This window comes from Vigna angularis, chromosome 1 (genome assembly GCF_016808095.1).
Source record: "Vigna angularis cultivar LongXiaoDou No.4 chromosome 1, ASM1680809v1, whole genome shotgun sequence".
Lineage (NCBI taxonomy): Eukaryota > Viridiplantae > Streptophyta > Magnoliopsida > Fabales > Fabaceae > Vigna > Vigna angularis.
Genome location: NC_068970.1, coordinates 45,591,782 through 45,617,643, shown reverse-complemented (window position 1 = coordinate 45,617,643; position 25,862 = coordinate 45,591,782). Strand labels below are relative to the sequence as shown.

The window sequence follows — 25,862 nt, the reverse complement described above, 5'->3', positions numbered from 1 at the left end:
TTCAATTGAATACTGAATATCACACTCTATACTTAAATAATATATTTTCTGAACTTCTAAAACTCTAAGTTTGATGTATAAATTTAATCTAAATCTAACCCAGTGAACCTATTTGACTATCTCTCACATTTCACATCCTCTCATATATGAACCAGCAAAGACCGAACAATCTACATCAGGAAACTCCTAACCTAGTTCACAGGTCTCGGCCAAACATAGAATTTACATACAATTCAATCAAACACATCATCATTCGTACATGCAAGCATTCAAATAGAAATTTCAATAGAGAAAGAATAATTAAATTACTAGCTCCCCTTACCTTGAATACTCTCAACAATTCTTAAGCTTTCATCGTTTGACTGACCAACAACCACTTCTAAAATTCTGATCGGTGAACAGGGACCAACCAAAAAATAAAATACAAAAACAGATTCAGAGAAAGATGAAGGAAGAACACATGCGAGCTGAATAATGCTTGCATGTATCAGAAAACACAGAACTACAAAGATTGAGTGGTTTTAACGTACCAACTTCACACCACAGCTGGTTTGATGGAAAGAAAACTCTTGCCTCCAAGAAAGAGATCAAACACTCCCTAGATAATGATAAGAATAAGTAGAAAGTGAGAGCTTTTAGAGAGAAGGAAGAGAAAACTCAGAATTCTAGAAAGGATAGGTGCATGCAAAAATGACTCAACGTTTGAAAATTTTGTTTATATACTACCGTCAAAATCGATCGGCCAACCGGATGCATACACCTGTCTTCCACTTTCTGAATTTCCTAAACCCTCACACTAACACCTGGACTCCACTAAAACACTAAATTTAATGATTCTGACATGACATCAAATTCTATTCTAATTTTCATACACTTTACTTCTAAATCTATTTTCACTCAACTCCAAATCCACTAAAAGAAACTAACAATTAATTTACCCTTGATTCTCCTTAAACCCATCTACTTACTTTCCCGTATCTATCTTCTAAATCGAACACAACCTCTTATTAGCAAAACCCTATCGAGTACCGAATCAGTTTTAAATCTTTTTCAATTGGATATTGAAGGCCTTTTCATCATTCTCATTAAGCTAATTGAAGATTTTTAAATAATTTACAAATCAACTTTGATTATTTAGTACTTCTTTAAAATATTTAAATATAAGATAACGAATCCCTTTTATCCCTAAAACAATATAAAATTGTTAAGTAAATTAATAAAGAGTCTCTGAAAGACAATTATCAACCACTTCCGTAAAAAACAAAAACAAAATTATATTGTTTTTAAATGATAACATTAACTTATGTTAAAAATTAAAGTGATATCATATGGTTAGTTTATAGACTTATTTAATGTTTTAAAAGCTTATTTTGAAATGTTATCGTTTCAAATATTAATTATGGAGAAAAATAGTTTTTATTACTTTGGATTAAACGTGACAAATGAGATTGGAAAATAAACGCATGATATTTGTAACGTTTTTATATGTTAATAAATGTAAAATTAAAGATAGTAACTTTTTTGAAACTAAAATTCAAACAAAATTATTAATAGTTAAAACTAAACAAATAAAACTGTATAATAAATAAAAATATACAATTAAAATGATTAAAAATTAAGAGAGTAAATCTATATAAACAAAAGTTTAGAGATTTTGTAAAATATAAATACCAAAATTCCATTAAACCTTTATTTATTTATAAATGCAATTTTACTTCTGCAGTTTGGGTGAAATTGCAAGACTCTGTTGTCTCCGAACAAGCATGGCGAAAAAGGCAAAAGGGTCTCACTCTACTTCTTCGGCCTCTGCCTCTTCCGCTTCTGGGTAAACATTTTTCCTTTCCCTTTCTCAATCTCCATTCCGTCCTCTGTTCTTCTCACTGTTTTACGGTTCCATTCACTTTTTCTGCGGTCCCACTGCAACCCAGAAGAAGGAACAGTCAAGTATCAGGATAAAGTTTTTACTTTTGTATTTTATTTGAATAAAATTTCATCTACTGGTGGTTTCTCTCAGTTGGGTTAATGTTTTTCTCATTTCATGTAACTGTAGTCACTTGAATTTTTCTAATACTATACTTTGCATAATTTTTTTCCCTTGGCTATTCAACATGAAGTTGTTGAGGGGGTGACTTTCTGTGAAGAAAGAGACTATAAATTATAAATATTGGGTGGGATTTGGTCGTCACTTTTCATGTGTTGCATTTTGCAAGTGAAGGTGGTCGTTTGATTATGCTCTTTATTTCTTTGGTTAAAGTTTTTCATCCCTTTTAAGACTGGAATTCAGTTATATAATTGTTCGAAAGTTGAGGAAAGAAAGGGTAAATAGACAGTACAAGTTGGGTGGGATTGTGTTGTTGATTTTTTTGTGATGTCTTCAGACTAAACCAGAATCTGAATACATTGATGCCGTTGTGAAGTTGTACTGGCTCTATATATGGTTACTCCTCTGACTTCAGGTGTTGGTTTGTAGGAAGTGGGAGGGGGCGGTTGATAATGTTTGGGGGAAATAGTTCCATAATTTATGTCACAATGTGTGAGATTATGCTGTTGCTTTTTATGTAATGACTTCAGACTTTGGACCAGAATCTGAATACAATGATGGCTTCAGGTGTTGTTTATTGGGAAGGGGGGATTGATAATTGCAGATAAATATGTATTTCCGAAATTGTTCCATAGCTAAATGTTATGTTACAATGGATTTTTCAGTAAACTAGTTTTGAGGATTAAATCAAATGAGGGAATCAAGAGATCCGTGCGGCAGACTAATTCAAGAAAGAAACTCAAAGCAAAACTAAAGAAGAACAAGCGGAAGTTTGATGCTATGAAGCCGAAGAAACCTCCTACAGCTTTCTTCTACTTCTTGTACAGTTACTTTTGTTAGCTATTCTTTGTATTTCTTATGTGTTATAATTGTTTTGTGGAAAACATTAATCTTATCAAAACTTGGCCAGTTTCTTGTATGTATTTTCTAGATATCTGGCATTTCCATAGCTTTGTTAATATGTTTTGAGTTTCTGAAATATTAAGCTCTCTTGAAAGGTAGTGGTTCATTATTAGAGTGAGCAGAGTATGATTGGTGTTATATTCTTATATTTTTTTTTCCTGTGTTGATCCTTGTATATTACCTTTGTAGGTAATGTTATATCTAAAGAAGATGAGATTTATTCTATTTCATGCATCTTAATGTTTTAGTGTATGCAGGATTTGCAAGTAGGATATATTTAATTTTAGAGGATTAATATTGAGGAGGGTCATTGTGTGATGTTAGCACATACGTTAATCAGTTTTGAATGCATCACCACTTTATGTTCAAGAGTTAAAAAGACCATTCATTTTTAACCATGATTTTTGTGACATTTAAATATGGTTTTCTTGTGATACTTTTTCACTTACTCCTAGTTTAGTTTATTATTCTATGTTCAACTTTAGTATACTACTATTTGCTTTATATATTGCACTGAACTTTGCACAGTGGCCATATTTAACAACCAACTGCTTCTTTCTTATATGGAATGTCCTATCTTCAACACTATTATGTTTATTGGAAGTTCTGTTTCATTCTTAAGGGAGGATTTTCGTAAAGAATTTCAAGAGAAGAATCCGGATGTAAAGTCAATGCGTGATGTATGTGTAGAATTCATTCTATTAGTATTTCTTCTAATTTAGTTTATATTTTTAATTTCTCCAGAAGCAAGATTGTTGCAAAGTTGATTATTTACAAATTTTCAATTTCTTTAAGGTCAATGCTATGTAAAATTTGAGCATCTCTTTTTAATATTTTCCTGTTGTTTTGAGGATTAGTGGGAAGTTTTTATACTTAGCGATTCTATTATTATCTTTGGAAAATTAATATAATTTTTTTTATTCTTTCCTGTGGTCATTCAGATTGGCAAGGCATGTGGAGAGAAATGGAAAACAATGACTTATGAGGTTAGTTTTCTTTTGTAGCCTCTCCTTTCTATTGACTTGAATTGCATTATTATGGTTGTGATGTTGGATGGCTAAACACTGAGTAAACTAAGCATGTAAAGAAGGACAACAGTTTTGTTCAAATTTGAAATTAATTGTAACTACATTTGTATATTTAGGCTGATTAGTAACAGGGCTGATATATTTGCTGATAAAAACAGAGTCTAGATCCTAGTTGAAAGTCAAGGATAATTTAGGTTAAAGCTTGAGTGTGTATATTCACTCAATTGGCAATGATTTGTGTGTTTATGTATAAATGATGTTAAGAAAGCGAAAAAAGAAGTTACAATGAGTACACCTATTGCCTAGAAGCATGGTTATCGAATTGAGGTTCAAATTGTGAATTGTTTTTCAATTTTTTTGAATTGTGAATTGAATCTTATTACTAATAGTAAGATACAAATAAATAAAATATGATACTTTTAAGTAAACGGTGATATGAAAAAAACATTAAAAATATCATATATTAAAATGAAGTGAAAATGTTCAATCCATGTTGAATATAGTAAAAAACTATATTTGGGATTAATCTTCCTTATGTTAAATACGCACATAGGGTTATCTATTTATAATAGAAGAAATATGGGCTAAGCCCAAAATACAAATGAGAAATAATAACAAACTAACTAAAAGATAAAAGATATAATATATCTAACACTCTCTCTCAATAGATGAACTCAGTGTTGAACTAGATGATTTGTCTTCAAGAGTGTGAGACAAACATAGATGGACTAACAACACCTTGTGAAACTTACTTCAAAAGTGGATGAAGGAGAGCAGTGGTGGACAATGACAAACTGCAAGGACTGATTCCCAATCAATGATGGATGAGTGATGGGATCAACAGTAGTAGCTGAAAGCTAAGAGCTACAAAACTGCAGGGACTACACTAAATCCTCATCAATGATGGATGGGTGACGGGATCAACAGTAGTAGCTGAAATCTACAAAACTGCAGGGACTACACCCATATTTATGTGACTTGCAGTGTCTTGGAAACGTACTCCCCCTTAGTGTGAAGGGCGGAAATGTGAAATATCACAGTTGCTGGACCACTAAAACAAAACAAAATATTAAGCTACAATGCTGAAACAAAGGTGTTAGATATATTATATCTTTTATCTTTTAGTTAGTTTGTTATTATTTCTCATTTGTATTTTGGGCTTAGCCCATATTTCTTCTATTATAAATAGAGAACCCTACGTGTGTATTTAACACAAGGGAGATTAATCTAAATATAGTTTTTCACTATATTCAACATGGTATCAGAGCAAGTTCTCTGATCCTCTTTTAGTGGTCTCTGCTGTCTGCCGGCGGCCGGCCGCCGGCAGCCCCTAAAATTTCAGTGGGCAGTCCATTTTTCTTCTTAAATCTCTGCCACAGTCAGCACCAGTCCAGACCCAGTGTGCCATTGCTGTCGCCGCCACTTTCCGCTGCCGTCACTGCTAACTCCGGCCACCGTCGCCGCCGCTGCCGCCGCCGGCCACCGTCACAGATTCGACGGGTAACCTGCGGATCTGGACCGTCTCTTCGAGCGACGGCCAACCACGCCGGTTTCGAGAGCCACCTCTCAGTCACGCGCCGCCACGCGGCGCTTCTTTCCGGCCATTCCGCCGCCGCCTTGTCGCCGGCCACCGTCACAGTTCCGTCCGGCGACCACTGGATCTGGTTCGCCTCTTCACGCGACGACCAACCCCACCGGTGCCGGCGTCTGACTCTTTCCCACGCTCCGCCACGTGCCGCTTCTTCTCTGTTAGATCTCGGGTGCGTGCTTGTCACGCGCCGCCTTCCCAGCATTGGCATCAAACCGCGATGCTTCCGGTTGTCTCGCCGGACCTCCCTCTCTCTGTTCAGACCTTCCAGAGCAGCCATTGCTGCCATCTTCGTCTGTCTTCAAAGCATCTTCATCTCGCCGCACGTTCCGCATTGTCGGACCTTCCTTTCTGCGTTGTGTGCTTCGTCTCAGCTGCTGATGCCGTTCCAGCACTGTTTTCCGCTGTACAGGCACCGTTTGCCGCTGTCCGGCGTTGTTTGCCTCTGTCCCGCGCCGTTTGCCTCTGTCCCGCGCCGTTTGCCTCTGTCCCGCGCCGTTTGCCGCTGTCCCGCGCCGTTTGCCGCTGTCCGCGCCGTTTGCCGTTGTCCCGCGTCGTTTGCCGCTGTCCAGGCACCATATGCTTCCAACCACTGTAGGCCCCCATCACCTCGTCAATTAGTGATGACAGTCCCTGTAGTTTTGTCGCTTCCAGCCACTACAGGCCCCATCAGTCAGTGATGGCAATTTAGTCCCTACAGGTTTATAGCGTAGTCGCTACCGCCTCAGACAGACGCAAGGGCTAGAGTTAGCTCAATCTTCTTGTGATACACGACTAAGTATCACCACTTGGGAGTTGTCCAGCAAAGAATTTTGGACCTCCAACGTATCTTTGGATCTTTGTTGCCTTTATTTCAGCATTATAGCTTAATATTTTGTTTTGTTTTAGTGGTCCAGCAACTGTGATATTCCACATTTCCGCCGTTCACACTGAGGGGGAGTACGTTTCCAAGACACTGCAAGTCAAGTCACATATATATGGGTGTAGTCCCTGCAGTTTTGTAGATTTCAGCTACTACTGTTGATCCCTTCACCCATCCATCATTGATGAGAATTTAGTGTAGTCCCTGCAGTTTTGTAGCTCTTAGCTTTCAGCTACCACTGTTGATCCCGTCACTCATCCATCATTGATTGGGAATCAGTCCTTGCAGATTGTCATTGTCCACCACTGCTTTCCTTCATCCACTTTTGAAGTTGAAATTTCACAAGTTGCTGTTAGTCCATCTATGTTTGCCTCACACTCTTGAAGACAAATCATCTAGTTCAACACTGAGTTCATCTATTCCAAGCTTAGTTCATACAATTTGTATGCTCCAGCTTGAGGGGGAGTGTTAGATATATTATATCTTTTATCTTTTAGTTAGTTTGTTATTATTTCTCATTTGTATTTTGGGCTTAGCCCATATTTCTTCTATTATAAATAGAGAACCCTACGTGTGTATTTAACACAAGGGAGATTAATCTAAATATAGTTTTTCACTATATTCAACAAAAGGCATCAAAGATCCAAAGACATGTTGGAGGTCCAAAATTCTTTGCTGGACAACTCCCAAGCGGTGATACTTAGCAGTGTATCACAAGAAGATTGGGCTAAACTCTAGCCCAAGAAGAACTGACGCAGTTGCGTCTGTCTGAGACGGTAGTTGGCAGCGGAAGGTGGTCGGCAACGGACAGCTGCGGACGGTGGGAAACAACGGATAGCGGCAGACAATGATGAATGATGTCAAACAGCGACAAACATCGCCTAGACAGCGGCAAACTGCGCTTGGACAACGGCAAACGGCGCCTGGACAGCGGCAAACGGCGCCTGGACAGCGGCAAACGACGCCTGGACAGCGGCAAACGGCGCCTGGACAGCGGCAAACGGCACCTGGACAGCGGCAAACGGCGGAGAAGAAGACAGACGAAGATGGCAGCAATGGCTGCTCTGGAGGGTCTGAACAGAGAGAGGAGGTCCAGACAACGGCTTGTGGGCTGTACGCGCCTGTTTGCAGCGCACATAGAAGCGGCGCGTGGCGGAGCGTGGGGAAGAATCAGACGCCGGCACCGGTGGGGTTGGTCGTCGCGTGAAGAGGCGAACCAGATCCAGTGGTCGCCGGACGGGACTTTGACGGTGGCCGGCGACAAGGCGGCGCGTGCAACACGCGTTCGAGATCTGCCGGAAAGAGGAGGTGCGTGGAGGCGCGTGAAGAGGAGTCTGGTCTTGTCTCCGGCGAGGTTGGCCGTCGCTCGAGGAGACGCTTCAGATCCGCAGGTCACCCGTCAAAACTGTGATGCTGGCCGGCGGCGGCAGCGGCGGCGGAAAGTGGCGGCGACAGCAGTGGCACACTGGGTCTGGCTTGCGGCTCGCGACGGCTGTTCCCAGGAGGCTTTAGGTCTCTTTGATTCTGGGTGCTGTGATTTAAGAACAAAGAGAAGAAGTAGACTGCCCACTGAAATTTTAGGGCTGCCGGCGGCCATGGCGGCCGGCCGCCGGCAAACAGCAGAAACCACCAGAAGAGGATCAGAGAACTTGCTTTGATACCATGTTGAATATAGTGAAAAACTATATTTGGGATTAATATCTCCCTTATGTTAAATACGCACATAGGGTTCTCTATTTATAATAGAAGAAATATGGGATAAGCCCAAAATACAAATGAAAAATAATAACAAACTAACTAAAAGATAAAAGATATAATATATCTAACACATAAAACCAAAACATAATAATAAAATGCGTGATGCTATTTCTTATATTTAAATCCTACATCTTAATCTTATCCTTTCATTCATCATCTTCGAGTGTCACTTAGATCATCTTCGAGATCATGTCACTTAGATCATCTTCCTCCTCTAATACATTTTCTTGCAGCTCATCTCCGTCCTCTTCCTCAATCTATTTTTGACTATTTCTTTAATTTTATTATCAGTTTTTGTTATGGTAGATTTTCTCTTTCTTCAACCTTAGTGATTAAATTTCTTAGACCTTTTAAGAAAACAAAAAACTTTATAAGTATTATAACCATTTATGATAATTGCACAAACAAATATCCCTCTTCCTTTTCTTGCTTGGAGCTCCCTCTTCAAGAGTAAAAGATTCATGTATATCCATCCATGAAACACTGTTTGGTAGGCAAGGATCATCCTTTTCAGTAATCCACACATCATTGATTCAATATCAAATAGATATATAGGATTATTGAATATAGTAAAACTAGGTATAGGATTAATCTCCTTTGTGCTTAAAATACATAGGGTCATATATTTATAATGAAGAATGATGCAATGGCAACCAAACATAAATATGGTAAATAGAAGATATTGTTAAAAAAAATATATTTATAAACAGTGTTTCATGTATATCCATCCATGAAACACTGTTTGGTAGGCAAGGATCATCCTTTTCAGTAATCCACACATCATTGATTCAATATCAAATACATATATAGGATTATTGAATATAGTAAAACTAGGTATAGGATTAATCTCCTTTGTGTTTAAAATACATAGGGTAATATATTTATAATGAAGAATGATGCAATGGCAACCAAACATAAATATGGTAAATAGAAGATATTGTTAAAAAAAATATCTACCAATATCAAAAGTCTACAGTTCCCTAAGTAACATAATACAATATATCTAAAACTCCCCCTTAAGCTAGTGCATATAAATCGTATGCACTAAACTTGTTACAAATATAATCCATTCTTGGTTCTCTTAAAGACTTAATGAAAATATCTATTAACTGATCATTTGAGTTAACGAACTCAGTCTTGATGTCTCTAAATACAATTTTCTCTCGGATGAAATGATAGTCAATCTCAATATGTTTGGTCCTTTCATGAAAGAGAAGATTAGAACTGAGTATGAAGAGCCGCCTAATTGTCCTATATCAGTGTCATTTGAGTGACATCTCCAAATTGTAACTCTTTAAACAATTGCTTAAGCCAAACAAGATCACAAGTGGCTGAGGCCATAACTCTATATTCTACTTTTGCATGAGATCTTACAACAACACTTTCTTGCTCTTCCAAAAAGTCAAGTTACCACCAATGAAGACACAATACCTAATGGTAGATCTTCTATCGAAAGGAGATTCTGTCTAATTAGCATCTAAATAGCAAACAACTTTTGTATGGTTATTGGAATCATATAGAAAACCTTTTCTAGGAGATCCTTTAGTATATTTTAATATACAAATGACTGCATTCCAATGATCTTCACATGGGGAATTGAGAAATTAGCCCACCACATTGATTGCAAAGGCATTGTTAGGACAAGTAATTATAAGGTAATTTATTTTTCCAACCAATCTTCTATACTGCTTAGGATCTAAATTAGGTTCTCCCTGATTTCGTAGGAGTTTGGTATTAGGATCCATGGGTGTGTCAATAGGTTTTGAATTCATCTACCTAGTTTCCTCTAAAATATTGCATACTTCCTTTGAGATATAACAATACCATTGTTGGATTGTGCTACTTCAATACCCAAGAAGTATCTGAGTTCGCCAAAATCTTTGGTTTGAAAATGATGATAAAGGTGTTGTTTCATCTGGGAGATGACATGGTAGTCACTGCCTGTAAGAATAATATCATTAACATATACTATCAAATAGATACATCCAGCACTTGAGTGATGGTAAAAGATTGAATGATCTGCCTCACTTCGAGTCATACCAAATTGTTGAACCACACTGCTAAATTTGTCAAACCAGAGACTGTTTTAGGTTATATAAAAATTTGCAAAGACAACATACTAATCCAGAAGACTCCCTCTAAGCAACAAATATGGGAGGTTGCTTCATTTAAATTTCTTCTTGGAAATCTCCATGGAGGAAAGCATTTATATGAAGCCAATCTCCATTGCTCCATATATATCTAACAAGGATCATAAGTATCCCCTTAATCTTCTCTAACCTATTGCTTCATCTCAAGTTGAAGATTATACTTAACAAAGACAAGCATTTAATCCTTGCTGCTCTAAGCAATTTCTTCTTTTAGTATGCACTTAATCAAATATGCTCCAATTTCTTTTGCATCCAGTAGTTCTACAAGTGAGACTCAAAATCCTCATTGCTAGATTTTCTAATTCTTTACCATCTCCACCATAACTTTCCCACCAAAGAGATGCAATTTCAAATAAAAAGAAAATATTTATAATTGTGAAATTATGCTTTTAATTAAATCTTTAAAAATAATTAAATACCAGGTTGCTTCTTATCCCTCGTGTCTATTGCCATACTTCTTCCAAACAACCCTTAGGTTTTCTTAAATCTATCAAGTTGAAATAAAATCCTTGTATTTGGGATTATTTTTCACTTTTCTCATACAAATATATAAAACTTCACATTTGCATTGAAGTATGTTGTAAAACATGAAATACAATGTAATCTATATTTCTTCCATAAAACTTATTACAAGATACTACCTATTTATAGAACTATGAACCTAATAGTTAGGCACATCCTAACCTAAGTTAGGCACATCCTAAAGACACAAGTTAGGCACCTCCTAGACAAGTTAGGCACCTCCTAACATAAATAAATATTACATTTGACATTTCAACACTCCCCCTCAAGCTGGATCATACAAGATTGTATGAATCAAGCTTGGACTAGACAAAACTCAAATGGAAATAACATCAATAATCCAAATTGCACACACAAACAAGTGTAGCCCAAGAAACTTCAACTTGGACAGCAATGGACGAGGGTGAACTAGCACCATGAAACTTCAACTCAGAAAGTCTTCAAACGCAAGAGATCTCCATCAGTTACTTGAGAGGCCTTCAAAGGCTAACAACCACAAACTTGTAGGGACTTAACCACCCTAAACAATGAACCTTCAGGGACTCTAAACAATGAACCTTCACAATGAACCTTCACAATGAACCTTCAGGGACTTCAGTGCCCTGTGTAGCAACAAACCTTCAGGGACTTCACTATCTTGAACACCAATGAACCTTTAGGGTCTTAACTGCCCTAAATAGCAATAACTAGCAACAAACCTGTAGGGACTTAATCACCCTACAGCGGCTGAGACTTCCCCTCTCACGGAGGTGAAAGAACGGGTGAAAACCGATCCGTACGAGGGACAAACTCAATCCCATAGCATCAAACGAGTCAAATCAGCGGTCGATCTCAAAGAACAACTCTCAATAAGCTGTTTCAACAAGGCATTGGCGGTGTAAAAATCCCTTCACATGGCGGAAAGAACTGACGCAGCAGTGGCGTCGTTTGTGGTCCTCAAGAATTTGAACAGGCTTGGCTCACAAGTTGAATCAGCGGAGCAGCAAGGAAAATAAGGAGCGCTTGGTTGGTCTGAAGGAGCGTGTATGGATTCCAACTCCTCCAAGATTGACAGTGCAAAGGTTGCAGAGAGATTGACAGTGACAGATGGCATCAAAGAGCCAGAGAGATGTTGGAGGTCCAAATATTGTCTGTTGGACTTCTCCATATGGTGATACTTAGCTGTGTATCACAATAAGCACGGGCTAAATTGGAGCCCAAAGAAGAACTGACAGTTGCGGCAACGACTGAGGCAGCGGCGGCTAACTGCACCAGCGTCGACTGTGTGGCATCAAAGCGGCGGAGACAACGCACAAAACGCAGAAACCAAACTGGAGAACAAGAGGGAATGTAGAGACAGGAAGCCCTTCACATTGGTGAAGGCAAAGAGCCCTTCTCAATGGAGAAGGAGATGATGGAAGCGGACTTGGTCACAGGTGCCGGTGCATTCAGCGGCACAGGCGGAGACGACGGGCAAGTTGCAACCACTTCTGGGAAGAACAAGGCAAACCAAACTGAGAAGTGCTTTTAAGTGTTTCAGCAAGGTGTGACAGAGAAGAACTTTCCAGAATGGAGAAGAAAGAAGTGCACAGCGGCGGTTGTTCGAGAAACCAAACTGAGAACGAAGACGGAATGCTTCGAAATGGAGACAACAGCGGAAGGATGCGACGAGAGAGAGGTCCGACGATGCGGAAGAAGAAACCCATTGGAGCTTACAGCAATGGCTGCTCTCGAGGGTATGAACAGAGAGAGAATGCTCCGGCGAGACGACCGGCAGCGTCGCGGTTGGATTCCGACGTCAGGAAGGCGGCGCGTGAAAAACACTTGTCCGAGAACTACCGGAAAGAGGAGGCGCGTGACGGCGCAGGCGGACGAGACGGAGACGGTGACCACCAAGGATAGGTCACGCTCGAAGAAATGAGTCAGATCCACTGGTCGACAGTCGGAACCTTGACGGTGGCCAGCGAGAAGGCGGCGCGTGGCAAACACGCATCCGAGATCAGACTAAGAGAAGAGGCGCGTGGAGGCGCGTTGAGCGGATTCTGTACCTGACTCCGGCGGGGTTGACCGTCGCTGAAGGAGGCGGTCCAGATCCGCTGGTCATCGGACGGAACTGCGACGGTGGCCGGCGGCGGTCGACTCGGCGGTCGACGGTGGAGAGCAGCGGTGACGGTGGAGAGCAGCAGTGCACCTCAAGGCAGTGGCCTAGTTCTCTCGGTCTTGGTCATTGATTGGCAGCAACATGATAATGCCAAAAATAACTCAGCATCATTTAAAATACCAGTTTCAGCTACTGGTCTGAAATGGGTTCGAATCCCATTTTGAGATTTTTAGTCACTTAGTTTCTGGATGCAGGTGAATTGAATTCCAGAATAAGAAAGTGTTGGTGACATTGGAGAAAGGCTAGGTGAGGCCAGCACATAAAGACGTACTGAATTTGGCCTAATTTTAGAGAGCTGCCCACTGAATCACAAAGGCTGAAAGAGACATAAGTCTAACAGCTTCACTGGGGCAATTGCAGGCCAATAACGCACAAAGGCACATGTTTGAAGAAGAGACTTTTAGGGACCCGCCGGCGGCACGGCGGCCGGCCGCCGGCAGACAGCAAAGATAGTGATGGAAGAGACTAAAGCTCTGATACCATGTTGTAAAACATGAAATACAATGTAATCTATATTTCTTCCATAAAACTTATTACAAGATACTACCTATTTATAGAACTATGAACCTAATAGTTAGGCACATCCTAACCTAAGTTAGGCACATCCTAAAGACACAAGTTAGGCACCTCCTAGACAAGTTAGGCACCTCCTAACATAAATAAATATTACATTTGACATTTCAACAAAGTATTTGTCAGAAATTTGATAAAAGAAATTTGAAAATACGTATTAAAGATCATCATGAAATTGTAATATAAGAAAGTATAGTGTTATAGTTACTTATGATCAAGATAGTAAGTAGTAACATGTATCAATTATCTTCCACATCTTTTTATATTGATAGTTATAGTTCTTGAAATTTGTAGTTATTTGCTCTTTAGCTCTACCCATAGCTTCATAAATGTATGGCATGTCACGTTTGAGTCTCCATCTACAAGTCTTAATACTTTCACATGTTGAGTCACACACTCCAAGCAATATTGGATGGATTTTTAAAATTTATCATATCATTAAACAATGTTCACCACTTGTTTACCTTCATTTTTACTAGCATGATTACTAGCTGTCCATTTAGATAGCAAAGCATTTTGTTGTTCTTCATAAGTTTAGGACTCATGTGCCAATAAATGAAAGTTTTGACTGTTTTGGCATTTGCAATGGTATTATAAAATACTGACCAATGTCTTCAGGGATTAAATCAAGGTAGTGAGTTGCACAAGGAGACCAAAATAATTTTGTTCTCTTCTCTAACATTTCTCTTGTTGGAACAAAATTAGAAGCACCATCTATCATGCAGAGAGATTTTTGATATTTTTTGTCAGCAGGAAAGATGTTAAAGGAGATGAGAACAAAACTATTTTGATCTCCTTGTGCAAGTCTCTGCCGGGATTTAATTCTTGAAGACATTGGTCAACTTGCAATATTATTGCAAATGCCAAAAAAGTCACAACTTTCATTTGTAGGAACATGAGTCCTAAACTTGTATAGAAAGTATTCTTAAGAAAAAGATTTATCTCAACCAATAGTTGCAAATGTATAGCAGCACAACAAAATAGTGCTCTTCGATCTATGTTTGTTTCACATGAATGGACAACTAGTAACATGCTAGTAAAATTGAAGGTAAACAAGAGGTAAACATTGTTATATGTAATGATAGATTTTGAAAATTCATCCAATATTGTTTGATGTGTGTAGCTTTACTTGTGAAAGTATTAAGGCTTATAGATGGAGACTCAAAACCTGTCATGCCGTGTATCTTGTGAAGCTATGGATAGAGAAAATAGCTACAAATTTCAAGAATTAGGACTCTCAATATAAAAAGGTGTGGGAGATAATTGATATTCATGGGAATTGCAATTATGAATAGATACAGATACAGTCAGCTTGTAGAAGCTAGACAGCAGGTAGCATTTTATTTTCTAACAATCCTGGCAAAGATAGAAATTATGGAGAATAAAAGATAAATCTAGAGTCATATGTAGAGGCATTTAACATCTACCCCCAACCCATTTCCTTTTCCTCCCAATTCATGTTCCCCCATCATTACCCATATCTCCCTTTATATTCTCATTTGTCCCAGTTGATTTCCTTCCCAATATTTTGTTTCTGCTTAGTATGCAATTATGAATAAATTTAACAACATGAATATTTCCTATTCTATAGTCCCCCTACAGGTGTCTTTCCTCTTTCTTCATTTTAGCATATTGCTCTAATGCAGAAGTAAAACTGTGTGCTCCTGTTAGACAATTAAAGGTATATGTGAGGAGGAATAAAAGGAGAGAAAGTTAGAGGCGGGAAGGGAGGATTAGTCTGTTAGAGGAGAGAGGCTAGTTTGTTAGAAGAGAGAGAGTATAAATAAACAAACAAAATAGAGAGAGAGGTTAGGAAATATTTTGTTTTGGTTTAGACTGGACCTCTTGGCCAGTGGAGAAAGGGAGGCTTCCTTGGGGGAGATCTATACTTGTATTTCTCTTTTTACACATTACAAAGTAAATAAAAATACATATACACAGTTTCTTTCTGCTGTTGAGTGTGTGATTGAGAAGAGAAGCTACCGTTTGGTTTCCTTGAATAAAGGAACCTAAGTCTGACCTGCCGGATCTGTTCGGAGGGAAGAAGAGTGAGCTGTAATGGAAAGGAGTGGAGGGACGAATGGTGGCTATGGAATCGACGGTGGAAGAGTTGAAGGCAAAAATGCGAGCGATGACTCTCGAGTTCCGACGAGCTTACGGACGACACTCTGGGAACCGAGATTGGAGCTTCGAAGGGAGTCAGAATTCTGTCAATGCCGATCGAGAGCAGCGATCATCGGGGAGTTCGGAGGAGGAATCAGAGGATGACCGAGGCGAAGTACAACGCAGCTGGATGAAGCGCGTTGAGCTCCCAACTTTTGAAGGCACTGATCCCACGGGTTGGATCGCAAAGGCTGAGAAGTTCTTTGACATCCAGGGAGTGACGGAGAAAGAGAAGATGAAGTTGGTTTATATATGTATGGAGGGAGGCGCTAACTACTAGTTCTGCATCTGGCGGAAGAAAACCAAACACCCAACGTGGAAACGGCTTACAGAGGCGCTAACGCGGAGGTTCAGAGGACTGAACCGGGGCACTGTTTTTGAGAAGTTGGCTGTCGGGCGACAGAAAGGGAGCGTCGATGAGTATATCCAGCAATTTGAAGTACTCGTGGCGCAAGCAACCGGAGTAACTGAAGAGCAACTACTGGGATATTTTTTTGCTGCAGTGCAGGAGGGATTGCACAACTTAGTGAGACCGCACGACCCACGAGACTTGTTGACGGCAATGGAACGAGCTCGTGACGTCGAACAAGCTGGGTTGGCACCTCGAGGGAATGGTGGAGCTGGAGGAAAAGGAGGGGCGTCGTGGGGAAGATACTCCGCGAGTTCCGGGACAGTTGCGAGAACGGAAACCTATCGAGGCCCGTCGGAGGGGTCTGTGAATGCCGGCGGAGGGCAAGGGATGAAGAAGGACGTTAGTGCGAATAACGCGAATTCGAAGACGGGCAGTAGCGGAGGAGGAAACGCTTCAGGAAGGGGAGTCAGAACTCTGCCGTACCCAGAGTATATTAAGAGATGTGAAGAAGGATGTTGCTTCCACTGCGGCGGACCTTATAGTCCTGGCCATCATTGTGCGGAGAGAAGCATGCGTGTCATGATATTGGCTGAGGAGGATGGAGAAGACGAAACAAAGGAGAATGCCGAGATGGAACAAACGACGATGGAACTGTCAGGGTTGTCTACCGGAGGACTCATGCAATCTAATACAATGAAGCTGCAAGGGTGCAGGGGAGGAGAGTTATGGTGTTAATTGACAGCGGAGCTAGTCATAGTTTTATATATCCACTAGATTGGTGAAAGAATTGGGTTTGAAAAGCACTGACACACGTCCTTATAAAGTGTGCTTAGGGGATGGGCAAAAGAAAGTAACCAGTGGGTATTGTATAGGAGTCCCCGTGACATTAGACGGTTTGATAAATTGTATCTCTTTGAGTTAGATGGTGTGGATGTGATATTGGGAATCACTTGGTTAGCTTCATTAGGAGAGATTAAAGGGGACAACTCATCATGAAGGTGGCGGGAGAAAGGAAAGAAGTGGAGATAAAGGGAGATCAAGCTTTGACACGTAGAGTGGTGACTCTAGAAGCACTCATAAAGGAAAAAGGAATTGAAATTATGACTTTAGTTTGGAGTTTGAGCCAAACGGAATTGATGGAAGGAGAGATAGAAGAGAATAGCTTAACTCAGAATGAGGAGGCAGAGTTGAAGCTAATTCTAAATGATTTTGAAGGGGTATTTAGAGACCCCCAAGGATTACTACCTGAGAGGAGAGTTGATCACAAAATTCCCTTGAAAGAAGGTAGTGAACCGGTAAATGTGAGGCCATATCGGTACCCCCATGGAATGAAAACTGAGATAGAGCGTCAGGTAAAGGATGCTGAATTTGGGCATTATTAGGCCCAGTAACAACCCTTACTCTAGTCCGGTAATACTGGTGAAAAAGAAGGATGGAAGCTGGAGGTTTTGTATGGATTATGGGGCATTAAATAGAGTAACAGTGGCTGACAAATACCTTATCCCTGTTATTGAGGAGCTGTTGGATGAACTCCAAGGAGCATCCTATTTTTCAAAAGTTGATTTGAAGGCGGGGTATCATCAGTTAAGAATGAAGAGTGAAGATATTCCAAAAACTGCCTTTCGGACACATCAAGGGCACTATGAATTTCTGGTGATGCCTTTTGGGATAACAAATGCTCCAGCCATATTTCAAGACATGATGAACTCAATATTAAGACCCTTATTGAAGAGATTTGTGTTAGTATTTTTTGACGATATACTCGTCTATAGCAAGACACGGGAGCACTCACAACACCTAATACAAGTCTTGAACGTGTTGGCTGAACATAAACTTTTTGCCAATAAAAAGAAATGTGAATTTGGAAGAAGACAAGTGAGATATTTGGGGCATAAGATATTTGGGGCATAAGATATCAGCAGCAGGGGTGGAGATGGATAGAGAAAAAATTGCAGCTGTTTTGGAATGGCCAGAGCCCAAAAATATCAAGGAGCTGAGAGGATTCCTTGGGCTGACTGGGTATTATAGAAGGTCTATTAGAGATTATGGGAGGATATCTAGACCCCTTACTGGTCTGTTGAAGAAGGGGATGTTTAAATGGTCTACAGCAGGAGGAATGGCTATGCAAAAGCTTAAAGAAGCTGTGACTACAGCTCCAGTACTTGTTCTACTTGATTTTAATCAAACCTTTTATATAGAGTGTGATGCCTCGGGTACAGGAGTTGGGGCAGTTCTGTCACAGAAAAACAAACCCATAGCCTTCTTTAGTAAGGCGTTATCTGAGTCCTCTCTGATCAAGTCCATCTATGAGAAGGAATTGATGGCGCTTGTGCTTGCTATACAACATTGGAGACCATATTTGTTGGGTCAAAAGTTTGTTGTCTTTACGGATCAAAAGAGCTTACGTTACTTATTGGAACAACATATTACCACTTAAAGCAAGCAAAATTGGCTAGCTAAGCTCCTTGGGTACGAATTTGAAATCAAATACAGGACAGGTGCATCCAATCATATGGCTGAGGGGTTATCCACAAAAGGGGTAGATGGGGAGGAAGCAGACAAGGTGTTACAGATGATATCCATACCATACTGGTCTGATTTTCAAGAAATCATGGAGGAGGTGAAGAAGGATGAGAGTTTGAAGGTGCTGGAGGAAATAAGGGCAGATCCTAATTCTCATCCAGCATACACCTTGGAGCATGGGAGGTTGCATTACAAGGGGAGACTTGTCTTGTCTTCTAAATCTGTTTGGATACCTCGATTGTTGGTTGAATTCCATAGTGTCACAGGAGGACATTCCGGGGTATATAGAACCTATAGGAGAGTGGCACAATCTTTACATTGGACGGGAATGAAGAAGACAATTACAGATTTTGTGGCTGCATGTCTAGTATGTCAACAACACAAATACTTGGCAGCCTCTCCCCAAGGATTGTTGTAGCCTTTACCTATATCGAAAACAATATGGGAGGAGATTAGCATGGATTTTATAGTAAAATTACCCAAATCTCATGGGTTTGACACTATATTAGTGGTGGTGGACAGACTCAGCAAATATGAGCATTTTATCCCAATTAAACACCTTTATACGACCAGATCAATAGCTGAAGTGTTTGTGAAGGAAGTGATTAGACTTCATGGGATACCTATGACCATTGTCAGTGATCGAGATTCCACGTTCTTAAGTGCGTTTTGGAAGGAGATTTTCCGCCTGCAGGGAACATGTGAAAAAACATAAAATCTATATTTCTTCCTTATTTCTTATTACAATATACTACCTATTTATAGAACTATGAACCTAATAGTTAGGCACATCCTAACCTAAGTTAGGCACATCCCAAAGACATAAGTTAGGCACCTCCTAGACAAGTTAGGCACCTCCTAAGATACATAAATATTACATTTGATATTCCAACACTCCCCCTCAAGCTGGATCATACATATTGTATGAGTCAAGCTTGGAATAAACACACTCAAATGGAAAGTACATCAATAAACTCAAATGGAAACAAAGGCATCAAAGATCCAAAGACATGTTGGAGGTCCAAAATTCTTTGTTGGACAACTCCCCAGTGGTGATACTTAGCAGTGTATCACAAGAAGATCGAAAGAAGAACTGACGCAGTTGCATCTGTCTGAGACTGTAGTTGGCAGCGGACGGTGGTGGACAGAGGCAAACGGTGGAGACGAAGACATCGGTAACATGAGAGGTCTTCAAAGGCTAAAAAGCCACAAACCTGTAGGGTCTTAAGCACCCTAAACAACAATAAACCATCAAGAACTTCACTGCCTTGAGTAGCAACAAATCTTCAGGGTCTTAACTACCCTGAACAAAACAAATCTTCAGGGTCTTAACTACCCTGAACAACAATGAACCTTTAGGGACTTAGTTGCCCTAATAACAACGAACCTGCAGAAACTGAACTGTCTGCAATATCTAACAGCAACAAACTTACATGGACAAACTACCCTGTGGCGGCTGAAACTTCCCCTCACACGGAGGTGGAAAAACAGGTGAGAACCGATCCGTACGAGGGACAAATCTGAAATCCCATAACATCGAACGAGTCAAATCAGCGGTCGATCTCAAAGAAGGCATTGACTGACGGTGCAAATATCCTTTTACATGGCAGAAACCAAAAACACAAATATTGGGACTTATGATGGCATCAAAAAGACCCAAAGAAGTGACGCAGTGGCGTCCACTGGGGTCGAATGAGATCCCCCAACCTTGAACATTTCAACCCGGCGAGTTTGTTGAAGAACAACACAAACTATGTTAAACAGCGACAAATGGTGCCCGGACAGCGACAAACAGCACCTGGACAGCGGCAAATGGCACCATATAGCAGCAAACAGTGGCTGGACAGCAGCAAACAGTGGCTGGACAGCAGCAAACATTGCCTGTACGGCAGCAAACGGTGCCTGTACAGCGGAAGACAGCACCTGGAGAGCGGCAGACGGTGCAGAGAACGGCAAACAGGCTTGGTCACACTTGGTCACAGGTTGAATCAACGGAACAACAACATCAAGGTTGAATCAACGGAACAGCAACATCAAAAACATCACTGTTGAGAACAACAGTACCCTGGTTCAGATTCTTCAAAACAGAAATTGATTAGTATTTGGAGTCGGCACATCAGTAGTACATGCATCCAGCAAAGTGGAAGTCACCGGTCCAGCAATGAAACATATTATGAAGCACACGGCCAATCACGTCCAGCAGCTTGGAGAGATTAGGAAGAGCACGGAGGGGGAGCAGCAGCACTTCACGGTGGGCAGCAACCTCCAATAGTCCAGCAACTTCCATTCAGCAGCTTTAGGGTGAAAACAACAACTGGTCCAGCAAGGCAGCAGCAGGCACAAGGGAGTGGGTCACGGCCATGACAGTAGCACGTAGGGAGCAGCCACCAACAGCAAGAAGAAACGGAGTAGCAGCAGCGTTCAACCTTCACGCGGACAGAAGAACGGCAGCTTGGAGCGGAAGTGGAGTCAAGCAAGTGAAGGAGCAGGGGGCTGAACGACATCCAGCAAGCAGAGGTGAGGAAAGAGGAATCAAAAACAATACACCGGCGGTTAAGGAGAAGGTCAGAATCAGAGTGAGGAAGCTCCGGCGAGACGACCGGTAAGGGCGCAGAGTGATTCCGACAGCGGTACAGCGGCGCGTGAACAATACACGTCCGAGCTCAGCTAGAGACAGGCGGCGCGTGGAGGCGCGTTGAACGGATACAGAGACAGCGACCACCGGGGTTAGGTCGCGCTCGAAGAGGCGATCCAGATCCGCTGGTCACCGGTCGAATCTGTGACGGTGGCCGGCGGCGGACGGTGGTCGACGGCGGACTTATTTGGCGCTCATGGCGGCGCGTTCGGAGGATTCTGGTCCTGTCTCCGGCAGGGTTGGCCGTCGCTCAAGGAGACGGTCCAGATCCGCTATTCATCGGACGAAACTGAGATGGTCGCCGGCGGCAGACGATCGCCGGCGACGTACGGAAACCGGCGGCATTAGTGGCGGTGCACGGCGAAGTAAGCAGCGACAGTGGCTTTCTTGGGTTCTTCGAAGAAGAGACTACCGGTCTCTTAGATTCAATGTGAAGCATCAAATGGATGAAGGGAATGCCAAAATTATCTGACTTCACACATGTACCAGTTTCAGCTATTGGTCCAAAAGGGAAAGGGAATGGGTTCAAACCCCGTTCTGAGAAAAATTCTAGAAGAGGCTAAATTCTGAAGAAGAGACTTTTAGGAGGGGCTATCGGCGGCCGAGCTGGCGGCCATGGTGGCCGGCGACGGCGATGGCAGCGGCGGCAACGGTGGCCGGCCGCAGACAAAGGCTGGCAACAGACAGTGGCTGGCGATGATCGACGGCAGAGACGACTGGCTGCACTAGTGCTTACTGTGGCACTAATTTACTGGCTGCACTAGTGCACTAGTGCTTACTGGAATTTTAGGAGCTGCCGGCGGCCATGGCGGCCGGCCGCCAACAGACGGCAGAGACCACCGGAAGAGGATCAGACAACTAGCTCTGATACCATGTGAAAAAACATAAAATCTATATTTCTTCCTTATTTCTTATTACAATATACTACCTATTTATAGAACTATGAACCTAATAGTTATGCACATCCTAACCTAAGTTAGGCACATCCCAAAGACATAAGTTAGGCACCTCCTAGACAAGTTAGGCACCTCCTAAGATACATAAATATTACATTTGATATTCCAACAGAACACAATTGAGAATGAGCACGGCTTATCATCCAGAGACGGATGGACAGACTGAAGTTTTAAATAGGGTGCTAGGAACTTACTTGCGCTGTTTTAGTTCCGAACAGCCCAAAATTTGGAGTCTAGTGTTTCCTTGGGCGGAATATTGGTACAACACCAATTACCAAGGAGCATCCAAATGCACACCCTTTGAAACTGTGTATGGAAGACCCCCTCCCACTCTAACACGTTTCATACCTGGAGAAACAGTGGTGGAAGCAGTTGCACAACACTTACAAACCCGTGATGAGGCTTTGATGCAACTGAGATATCATCTGGCTAGGGCTCAAGACTAGATGACACACTATGCCAATAGGAAGAGGATGGAGGCAAAGATCCGGGAAGGAGATTGGGTATACCTTAAAATCAGGCCTCATAGACAGACATCTATGCCCACCAGGTTACACCCAAAACTTTCAGTAAGGTATTATGGACCATTTTTGGTGGAGAAACAAATAGGACCTGTTGCTTTTCGCTTGCAGCAACCAGAAACATCAAGAATACATCCTGTATTCCATGTTTCCCAGTTGAAGTTAGCTATAAGAGATCATCCGGTGGAAGGAGCTTTACCAACTGAACTGCAAGATGATAGACCCTTGTACACCCCTCTGAAAGTGTTACAGTGCAGGAACCAACAGCAGCAAGGGGAGGAGATACCCCAAGTTTTAATACAATGGCAAGAGGGTGGTTTGGATGGTGCTACTTGGGAAGAGGAACATTACATTCGACAACAGTTCCCTGACTTCAACCTTGAGGACAAGGTTGATGTTGGAGTAGGGTAATGTTAGACAATTAAAGGTATATGTGAGGAGGAATAAAAGGAGAGAAAGTTAGAGGCAGGAAGGGAGGATTAGTCTGTTAGAGGAGAGAGGCTAGTTTGTTAGAAGAGAGAGAGTATAAATAAAAAAACATAATAGAGAGAGAGGTTAGGAAATATTTTGTTTTGATTTAGACTGGACCTCTTGGCTAGTGGAGGAAGGGAGGCTTCCTTGGGGGAGATCTATACTTGTATTTCTCTTTTTACACATTACAGAGTAAATAAAAATACATATACACAGTTTCTTTCTGCTGTTGAGTGTGTAATTGAGAAGAGAAGCTACCGTTTGGTTTCCTTGAATAAAGGAACCTAACAGCTCCACATAATTCTGGACTATTAATGGCTGCATTAACTTAAATCAAGATAGATTATAATCTTAAATTGTCTTATTGGATACATGATATTTAGCTCACTGTTTTAGTGTTGTTAAAATCGCAAGTAAGATCATAAACTTGCACGTTTTTGTGAGTTTGGAGTGCCAAGCGAGTTGACACGGAGGGTGGATCGTAAGAGTGAGTTTGGATACTCGTTGAATCCGGGATCATAGGCTGTTCTGGTCCTATGATCGACCCAACCCATGAGTGCTCTTACCTTTTTTAAGGTGCATGCTGCTTGGTGACTCGCTATCCTTGGAATCTTGCTATCCTTGGAATCGTTGGTACTTGCTGTCGCAGAATACACCTGTTTATGAATATAATTTTTTTTTACAGTTGTAATTCTTACGTGTTGCGATCTTTTATTGTCTTTCCGATCCCCTTACATTCTTGAGTTTGACAACACTGCTCTGCATCAGGTTTAGGAAAGTAATATACTCAGAATTGATCACAAAAAAGAACCTGTGAAATTATCTTCACATTGTTGTTAAACAGAGGAGCCATTGCTTCAGTTGAGGAATGGCTTGTTAGATAATTTTCCAACCGTCATGGGCAATTTGTGAAGGGAGGTCCACTATGGTGGTGCCATAGGTCACAATGGCGTGTTTATATGGTAGAATCTGCCCTTTTGCTGTCCACCTTTGTTAACACTAGTTAGGGTGTTGGTGGCATTGGGAAATGTATCTTGTTACGTTGAATTAGTTCTTGGTCAGATCTGACAGCATGCATTGTTTATCATTGAGATCTTCCTAAACCCATGAAAATCTAAATGGAAAAGGCAAGGGATTCTGAACCAGTTTTATATGCTGCCACACATTGGGGAGTCAGACTACTGAGGCGTGCAGAGTTAACATAACTGTTGAGAAGAAACTTCTGCTTGTGTTAACTTAATTGTTAGTTACATAATACTCTGTGTGTGCATGACAAAGCGGCACTAAACTATTTGTATTATGTTCCTTCTTTTATTCTTGATTTTGTGTTTTGGGTAGAAATTTGAATGGTATAGAGGGAGAGCTTCAACTTGAGAAACACGGCCTCTTGTTTTCTTGATCATGTGACATTTTTTTGGACATTAGGTGTGGTCACTGCATTTTTTTTTCATGAATTGATCAAAATAGCCTGTTCTAACTAGTGTCTTTTTTGATGTTATTTTATGTTTAAAAGGTTGACCACATTTACAAAGGTATATGAGAGTTACCGTGTAAAACATGCCTTGGGTCCCCTTTCTTGCAAGAATGAAAAAGTAATTACTTACACATATTCATTATTAACTGTGTAGTAGATGGCTATTAGGATGTTGTTGCAAGCTGGTTTTACTCCTATGCTGAAGGCTAACGACATTGGGGGAATTAGTCAAAAGCTCTCATGTAAATAACATCGATAAAAAAACTTTGGTCTTCAACCAAGCTAAATGAAATTATTTTATCCATGTAGTTGACCCCACCAAGCGAAACAAAGCTTTGTGTTGCTGTTGTTGGAAGGATGAGATAGTGGGGTTATTAAAGCCTTGGCTCTCCAACTACTACTATCTTTTCTGGTTTCATTCTGCAAAGTTCTTATTAGCGTCCATGCTCATTTGCTGATGTCTATTCCAAAAATCAATATAGAACTTGTTCTGCAAAGTTTGGCAAAATGGAGCTTCAAGTTAACATATAGTTCATTTTGGCTGTATTCTGCAGGAGAAGGTTCAATACTACGATGTAGCAACAGACAAACGTGCAGAGTTTGACAGGGCAATGGCAGAATATAACAAGAAAATAGTAAGCAATCTGTCATTTTCTTGGGTATGAGCTGACTCTTATTTGGCCAGTTATGAATGAATATACAATTTATTTTCTACTACTTGACAGGAAAGTGGAGAGTTTGATGAAACTGACGAGGAATCAGAGTTTGATGAGTAAACAAACTATTTTATTTCTTACTAAGGTTGGACCTGTATTAATTGAAACTATCTGGACTAACAGTTGTATATTCAGTTTTTGTCTGTCCTTGTTGATAATTATCATTTCTGTGTCATATGTAAAGTATATTAGTTGTATTTAGATGATTAAAATGACAATTTGGGCATATATATATTGAGATATCAAATACTGGGTAAAAGTCAATCAGAGAGAAAACATAACTGGTGCACTTGATCGATTCATGAGTGTAACACTATTTCCTTGTGTCAACCTAGTATTTAGAGATACCTTCAAAATATTATATTCTTGAATGTTATTATGTAACAGCTTTGTAGTGTTTACATGCTGGAGTGGGGTGCTTACAAACCTGTGTTAAATTAGTTTGACATAAATTTCAATTTAATGTTATATGAATTTAAATTTACA

At 40.7% G+C, this 25,862-nt stretch overlaps 1 protein-coding gene across 1 annotated transcript; it reads left to right on the top strand.

Moving 5' to 3' along the window:
• Positions 1-1,692: 1,692 nt before the first annotated feature.
• LOC108319402 (high mobility group B protein 14) lies at positions 1,693-25,640 on the top strand. The gene is made up of 6 exons (XM_017550516.2): positions 1,693-1,825; positions 2,707-2,862; positions 3,567-3,624; positions 3,886-3,930; positions 25,215-25,295; positions 25,386-25,640. The coding sequence occupies exons 1-6, from the start codon at positions 1,704-1,706 to the stop codon at positions 25,434-25,436; spliced, it is 513 nt and encodes a 170-aa protein (XP_017406005.2). The 5' UTR covers positions 1,693-1,703; the 3' UTR covers positions 25,437-25,640.
• Positions 25,641-25,862: the final 222 nt, after the last annotated feature.